Here is an 8,489-nt window from a genome sequence, read left to right as displayed (position 1 = left end):
AGGTTTGTCATATTCGGTGACCCGGACGATCGTACTTTACTGAATTATGATATGACCTCTGGGTTCAAACCATTTACGATTTTGGCTTTAGTTGCTCATATCTGAAAAACGAACTCGGTGACCCCAAAAATTTCTGCAAAGTTTAAAAGAAATATGTGGAGCGGATTCAAAGCTACCACAAATTTTTTAATTATTTAAGGTGGCTCTGAATCCGCTCCACAGATTTTTTTTTTAACTTTGCAAAAAGTTTCATTTTGGCATGCTAATTAAATTTCAGAAATAAAAAATGGGGGTCACCGAGTTCGTTTTTGAGATATGAGCAGCTAAAGCAAAAATATGGGGTGTTTTTGCAAGGCTTTCCAGTTGCCGTGGTAACTTTTCACGTCACAAAAATGACTACATCTTGTTGAACAATACTTGGCGTTTAAGGTGATTTCCTTGTTTTGCACCGCGCATCTCATACTGCGCATAACATTGCGACTTCGGAGATGAAGGCGTTTCACGCCGGCCATCTGCTTTTAAGTGCAATCATGATAACTCTTCTCGGTTAAAAAGGTGTTGTTTTGGCACTCGCCCCAGTCCTTTCGTGGAAAATGATCAATTTGAAGCTGAATTGTTCCTTTGCCATCCATTTATCATCGTGTTGCGAAGAAACGAGCACGGTGACCCCCCATTTTTAATGGTTTTATTCACTCGTAATAGGTACACAGAAAACATTTTAAGGAGAAAAAAATTTGGATAGTAGAAATTGTAGTATTTACATATAAATGACGTGAAGCTCCATTTGGAGTCCGACACTGAGTGCGAGGTGATGACTGTAGCGGTCCAATTTGCTTACATTTCTTTGCAAGATTGAGCAATTTAAAATCACTTTACTCAAAGATTATAGCCCGGACAAACACGTAGGTTCAAGTTTTCAGTAATATTCAGTAGCTTTTGCTACACAACAACAATTTTTCCGGTTGATCTAGTTTCGAACTCGTCTCCGTGACTTAATTCTTCGGTTAAAAACACTTACAACAAAGGGCATACAGCGCGAAAACGAGGCCGGTGACCCATCCTTTTATTGCATTTTTTTAATGTCCTGTGTATGAATATCAATTGTGCCAAGTTTGAAAAAAATCTGGATAGTACGTCATTTTCAAGGCAATGACCTTAATATGGTACCATAACATTGCTGTTAAGTGATGAAGTGTTGTATTGTCAATCCTTCTAATAACAACGTTTCTTTCAAGTGTTGAAACTGGTTTGAGCCACATTAAGGTGTTTCCTGGGTAAACAAATTACATTTACATTTTTTTCACTGAGATCTGCATAGGTCTTCACACAACACTCTTCACAGTTTAGTCCCGGTGAATTGTGAGAGCTTGTAATATCCAGCGGTAGTGACTGCACACATTTGAATTTGCGCTCGGACTGAACTAACTGGAGCTGTACTTAACTAAATTACTGAATTGAGGGCATTGTTATTTAACTGATGAAAAAAATTTTCCCTTACTTGCTGAAATATTCTCATTTCTATTTCAGCCCCACAAGTTCCGCAAGAGAATCTTGGTGCATGTAAGTATACTAGTTTGACGGCCAGCGAACAAGTAAAGAACATTATTTCTGTAATGAAAGGCCAGTTTTTTCAGTGTATAATGCTTCAATTTTGTCGAAGGAAAAGGGTGCTGTGTTTTTTGCAGACTGCGAGCAGTGTCTTTCCTCTCCTATTCTACGCGCGAGCATGAGGATCTAAGTTTGCGCGATCAAGGCACGAAGCCTGCACCTACACCAAGCAAACTGGCAGTGTGAGAAGCCTCGTCCTTTCATCCTCAAATCCTTCGTACCGGTGGAAAACAACGTTTGTGTTAATTTGGGGGAAAACCGAGCATGGATTAGGGAAATAAAGAAAAACGAAGCGTCTTTCGTCTTTGTCTTTACCCATGTCTAGGCTTCTCACGCTGTCTCGCAGCCTACGTTGTTGTTGTTGCTTTTTTTAATATCGTAATCTGCCTTGAAATCCACAAGCCCGGGCCCCTTGCTCGATTTTCTCTTTTGCGTCATGTTAACGCCTCTGAACAGACTAGGGTACTCAAACCTGCTGGATTTTCCTCAATAGCTAGAAGGAAAGGAAACCTCTGAACGCATCTCCTCGATGCCACCCAGAACTTAACCGGTTTAAAACGCGCTATAACCTGCAGTTTGAATCTTAGCGCCTGCCTAATGGCGGAAGAGTGGAGTGACGTTGCATTGACGTCACGTTGCTGAAGGCGTGACAGAACATCTAGGAGATCCGTGCACAGGTTTCCTTCCTTCTCGCTACCAAGGAAAACCAAGGAAACCTCTGCCAAGCACAGGGCAAGGGCGCTCGAGAGGGATATCGGGATCTATTCAGATGTTTAAGAAGGCTTTATATTAAGGAAAAACAATGGTTACTAGGGTTTATTATCACAGCAAATAGAGATGACGCGGATGAATCATGGCTCCTTGCATCCTTTAACGCCATGAAGTCATCAGTTCGTTTCCAGAGTTCACACTCTCTAGGTTTGGTCTAGCCTAGGAACAGACCCTAGGCCTCCTTCATTTGGTGGAGGGCGAGTTTTCTCACCACTGCGCCGAACCCTGATCCCCAGAGAAGAGACCGCTGTGCACAAACTCTTAGCTATCCACGAAGCACAACTTGACAAGTCTCACCATAGTTAAAAAATCCTGTGAAGGATTGGCTTGCTCTAATAACAGGGATGGGAATCGGGGCGCCAAAAAAAAATCTCTCTTTTTGAAGAGAAAAACCCGATATGTGACATGAGTTTAGAAAAATCATCGCAATTACCGCGCGATTACACTGATCGTGCCCAAGAGCCCGGCCCATTCCCCGGAGCCTCCATCTTCCATATCGGAAGCTCCGGGTAATGGGCTCCTGTCATGTCATGATTCCCTTCAAGCCTGGATTTTTTCAAGCTTCCTTTGCAACTGCTCAATTGTAAGTTGCTCAACCAACTGCGATGATCTCTCCGAATTTCATTATAATATATTGATTTAGCCAAGCCTAAAAGTGGAGCTCCCGTGTTATTTATTCTTATAATAGGTAAAATGACTTGACCCCGCGATCCGATCGAAAACCAGTACCTGGTCAGCGGTCAACTTAAAAAAAAGTTGATTTCGATGAGCTCTAAACTTGAGCCCTCGATATGGTTACATGTACTGGTCAACAGATACCTTGTTTTGACAGGTATCAGTTAACCATAATATGGATGTTCAATATCTAAGATGTTCTCGCGAATGAAATTTCCATTATATAATAAGCTCAGTAATGCACGCATTTTAATTGGTTCTCATTTATCTATGAGAGGACAGAGGTATAGCTAACGTCATCATCAACTTTAAAAACTTTTAATTCTTTATTACATAGAACAAATAGATTCCATCTTGCCTTGCTTCTATTTAACAAAAAAGGATTCCATGTTGCCGTGCATCTGTTCAGTATTAGAGAGCTTTAGCAACGACGACGGGAACGGCAACGAGAACATCACCTCAAAACATAAATTCGCCTTATTGTAATCACTTCGCAACAAGAGCGGTTTTCAAATGAGTGCGGTAAAACCAAAAGCAACGTAATTACTTTGGCCAATCAAAAAGGTCGGAGACAATCCAGTAAACCAATCAAAACTCGAAGTAATTACACGTAGCCGACACAAGGCGCGGAAAAATGTGCACGCGCGAGCTTCGATTGGTTTTGGTTTCACGTCTGATTGGTTGAAAAAGTGGCGCGAGATCTTTGAACCAATCACTGAGTGAAGTAATGCAAAACCAAAGTAATAGGCCTTTTGCAACAAACGATCATATGGTACAAAATCCGCCATGCTGGAGGGCAAGCTCATTATTATTCCCGCACTGGGACATTAAAACAAGGAGACCTGAACCAGTCAAGCTTGCTTGCATTTGTTTTAATGTCCCAGTGCGGCAGTAATAATAAGCTTGCCCCTTTTGTACCATGTGATCGTTTGTTGCAAAAGGCCTATTATCTAATTACTTTCGACACTCAATTGAAAACCACTCTATTCCAAGCTTTTTAACATAACAATTTGGTGTGACAATCCCTCAAGAATGAAGCCGATACGAGTCACGCTTAATTTAGGGGAGAAAATGAAAATTTATTCCCAAGTTCTGACGTCCTCCATAAAACCTCAAATTTGGCTATTTCACTTTGTTGTTTTGCTGACGACGGAAAAGAAATGAACAAAATTGAAGAACGCACGTACAGGGTGTGCTAAGCCCACTAAATATGCAAATTTGTGACGTTCTCTTTGCCGTCTCCGTTGTCGTTGCTAAAGCTCCCTCATAGATCACAGATGACGTCAAAATGTGGTAAGAACAAAAACGTGGCACGCGAAGCGATAGTCGAGAGTGTCACTGATCTCCTTTGCACATTTTGACGTCTTCTGTGATCTATTAGGGAGCTTAAACGGCGACGGCAACGAGAAAGTCATCTCACAATATAAATTCGCGTTAATGCAATTACTTCGTGATTATTTCAACTTTCTTAATATGACAAGGGTGTGGTAATTCCTCAAAAATGACACTGGTCGGAACGGCCCTTAATTGAGGGGAGAAAATTAAAATTTATCCTTAAGTGCGGACGTTCTTGATAACTCCTCAAATGTGGCTATTTCACGTTGTTGTTTTGCTGACGACGGCAAAGAAATGGACAAAATAGAAAAACGCACGTGCAGGGCGTGCAAATTTATTCTTTTTGTAAATTTATGACCTTTTTGCTGCCGTCGCTGCTTAAAGCTCCCTATTACTGAACAGACGCACGGCAACATAAAGTCTATTTGTTTTATATAATAAATAATTAAAAGTTTTTATGATGACGTCAGCTATGCGTCTGTCCTCTAATAGATCATAGGTAAGAACTAATTAAAATGCGTCCATTATTGAGCTTATAATATAATCAGTGATAAATCTAGATGGGTCATAGATCACAAAAGAAGGAATATCAGCGACACATTAGGCCGCTATTGGCTGTTTTCACGTTACGTCATCTCCGCCATGTTGGTGGACGAAAACAAAAGATCTCTCATTAGCTTCTTTTGTTCGTCCACCAGCAATTGTACATTGCAGCATTGTTCTCTGTAGCTCTTGAGATTGGATTGGTTACAAACCACCTTTTGCCTCTTGTGCCACTCTTTTGTTTCATACCTCGTTTCCATCGGTTTTTTTCATTTTACGATCACTATTTTGCGATTTATTTTCAGATTTGAGAAACAATGTAGATGACCAACAAAGGGAGCAACTTGCATTAAGCAGAAGATTATTTGACGTGTTGGACGATGCCGTGAACAATGATGAACATCACGAGAGCATGTCAGAATCGGGTACGTAAAAGGAATTAAGTGTGGTTTATTTTTCCTGAAGAGTATCCTAAATCCTCGAATTCGATCGGCTGATTTCGCGCTCGTGGCCGGACCAGCCAGCTTTTGTGATACACCCCACGGTCAGATATTTGTCCATGCTGTAGCTATCGCGGCGATACTTGACAAAACCCTCACGAAATAAAGGTTAATAAATAGAGCGCAGGCAAATTCAAGAGCTACATGGATTCGACAAAAGTCAAGATTTAATCTGTTAACAGCGCCCTGAGAGAACAAAAACTTACCATTTGAATACTTGGTGAAGATAACTTTCTTGGGTTAGAGAGACAAGAACCAAAATAGCTTAACATTCTGCTGCGCAAGAAAAAATGCGCTCGATGGAAAGAACCGTGGGAGGAAGAGGTGTTACAACTTGTTTGAACGCTGCACCAATTATCCCCACTTGGGCCAACCCCGGGTATTTGACTACTTTCTGTTTCCAGGGAGTGGGGAATTTGACGGGTACGCCCTGCCCCCTCCCCTCCCCCGGGGGGGGGGGAGGGTGGTGGTAGAATTTGACTTACGTTTCTTGGTTTAGAACTGCTTTCTGTTTAGCTGTGGTAGACTGAGTGTGTGTTTATCAGTTCAGGGCCGGCATGGGCGAAGTAAAGGGACAAAAGGGTGATACTAAGAAAGCTGCACCGCTATAGACTAGTGAAGCTACTCATGATAACTTCATTTTAAATCTTTTTCTTTTTTTTTTGTAACTGAACTTTCAAAAGGCTTTTCGGCTCCGTAATTCGTCTTTGATAAAGTGAATACAACGGGGTTAGTTTTCACGCCCCTTTTCATCGTGTCTCACTGTGTCGCAACGATTATAATTATACCTGTGATCTCATGTGATCATGAAAAGCGAGATAAGTTGCAAGGAACGTTGCTCTCAAGTCAGTGTTTAACTCGACTCGCAACATGAGAACTCCGCTTTTTGCACCGAAATTGCCAGACAAGTTGGAAAAGATGGGCACTCATAGTGTTCTGTGCAGATCATTTTATTTATTTTCTGGTTCTTTCAGGAAACTATTTTAATACGATTCCAAGAGTCATGCTAAATCCCATTCCCTTATCTTAGACATGTTACATGTAATACATCTTTTTTTTGTTTTTTACGTGAATGGGTAGTTTCCCCAATTCAATTGTGTAATGGAGGACAGACGCATTTATAATCTCGAACCATGTCTCTAGTTTTTCTTCTGGGCGATGGGGGACAATGACTTTGAAATTCGAAATCGCTGCTTTGTGTTTCCGGCGGGTCCTAAGAGATCTTAACAACGGCACATACGGCCGTGGGAACTAATTTTTTTTCGCTGTCAGAGTTCCCGTCAATTGTTGAGTGAAAAGACTACAGAAAGTCATGCTCTTCTACTGAATTACACTCGAGCGATTTGGCCCCCAAAGAAGATCCAGAGATATGGTTCGAAAATTGAGAAACTTTGTAAGTTTTTTTTATGCTTTTGAAGTCATGGACACCGATCACTAAAAGAGCAAGAACGTAATGATTTTTTTCTTTCAGAACGAAAACTGGGAGAATTTCTTCAATCTCCGGAGATGCAGCGGTTGCAGGAACTGACTGGAATGAACACAATCAACCCAAGCCTTGCATGAGTGGCCTTTTTCGACAAAACTTACACAGGGGCATCTACGGAAAAAACTACATTACATATGAAGCGTGTTTAGCTGTTTCAATTTGCGAAAGTAGTTGTTAGCTGCAATGTGCAAGTTAGATAAGACTTAAGGGACTGGAACACCACTACCGTAAAGTTCCGATGGAAACGACCCCCCGAAAGTAACGTTAAAAGTTCGTGGCTCCTAATAAATCAAGAGAATATTAATAGCGAGCCCTCAAAAATAGCGACCCCTCCGAAAGTAGCGAGTTCTTCAAAAAGTAGCCGGATTAAGTTTTTTTTTAAATTATGTTCTACACATACCGAAAGTCTTTATTGTTTTCCAGTCCACAGTCAAATTTTTAATGTGTAATACTGTAATACCTTCGTGCAGTGACAAATTGATCACCATAAGGCACTTAACAACAAGCCGGGCAATGACAAGGGAAAGTCTTAAGTCATCATTCATCCCTGTCATCAGTTCAGTGATGTCACAATGTAAAAACTAAACTGGTTTAATTTCGTATTAACAACAGGAATGTTTCTTCAAATAACAATGGAAAACTCTATATACTGCAGAATAAAACCGTCATTGGTGTGTCATGGACTAAAATGAGTCAGGAAGAATTCTATTTTCTACCAGAAATGGGCATTTCAATACCACATTTCACAAATGAATGGACGACTGAATTCCCTCTAATTTTTTATTTTGATATTGTGAACTACTTATTTTGTTACTATTTCATAGTTTTCTCGGCATCCTAGCGTGTACTACTAGGCGCCTAATCAGCCTCATCAAACCCGATTTGAAATAAAGACACCTGCCTACCTGTCATTGCTTTTGTTTTTATCAGAATATTGGTGTATTTACTACTTAGGTGTCACTATTACATATCTTCTGGTTACAGAAAATGTAAGTGTTGTTTTTTTTTACCATTGTGTTGTTTAGTTTTCATTTCGGAAAAAAAGAGCTTGGGCTAACTTTGCATGTTTCATGGTTTTTGTTCCCCGAAAATAACGAGCCACGAAAGTAACGAGCCCCAAAGGCTGCTAATTCCGAAAGAAACAAGGGTCGCTAGTATCGGAACTTTACGGTACTTGATGATCGAAGCACGACAACTGTTTCAATTCAGCGCACGCGCATGTGGTTTGAAGATCGAAATAGTTCAAACCTATCATTGCGTGTGCTCCGAACCAAGATGTGAACAAACTAAGCTTTCAAGGTAAATTAAGCTAAGGTAACCGTTTTTGTACTAGATGGCAGATTCACAATAAAGCAGATTCAAATCTGACGATGAGATGGATCCTAATAACAGTTACTGTAGACCTATATTTTAATTGTCAAACTTTAACAGAATATTCGAAAGACTTAAATATACTAGAATGATGAATTACTTTGAAAAGCACAATTAAATTTTCTTTTCACTGTACGGCTTTCGTAAAGGACACTCTACCCAACATGCTATTTTAGAACGGATGTTGAACGGATGTTGGG

The 8,489-nt window shown here is 40.5% G+C and overlaps 1 protein-coding gene across 3 annotated transcripts in view; it reads left to right on the top strand.

The window, feature by feature from the left end:
- Window positions 1-8,286, top strand: part of LOC137975939 (uncharacterized) — a 22,305-nt gene extending 14,019 nt beyond the window's left edge. For 2 of the 3 annotated variants that reach the window (XM_068823153.1, XM_068823152.1), the window contains exons 7-9: window positions 1,528-1,560; window positions 5,238-5,357; window positions 6,904-8,286. In XM_068823153.1, the coding sequence (XP_068679254.1) occupies window positions 1,528-1,560; window positions 5,238-5,357; window positions 6,904-6,995 (245 nt within the window). In that variant the 3' untranslated portion in view covers window positions 6,996-8,286. The remainder of the gene's footprint in view (window positions 1-1,527; window positions 1,561-5,237; window positions 5,358-6,903) is intronic. The other variant, XM_068823154.1, reaches the window with a different exon arrangement.
- The last annotated feature ends 203 nt before the right edge of the window (window positions 8,287-8,489 follow it).

Source organism: Montipora foliosa, chromosome 11 (assembly GCF_036669935.1).
Source record: "Montipora foliosa isolate CH-2021 chromosome 11, ASM3666993v2, whole genome shotgun sequence".
NCBI classification, from domain to species: Eukaryota; Metazoa; Cnidaria; class Anthozoa; order Scleractinia; family Acroporidae; genus Montipora; species Montipora foliosa.
The sequence above is the reverse complement of the archived record's forward strand: the minus strand, read 5'-3'. Positions and strand labels throughout refer to the sequence as shown.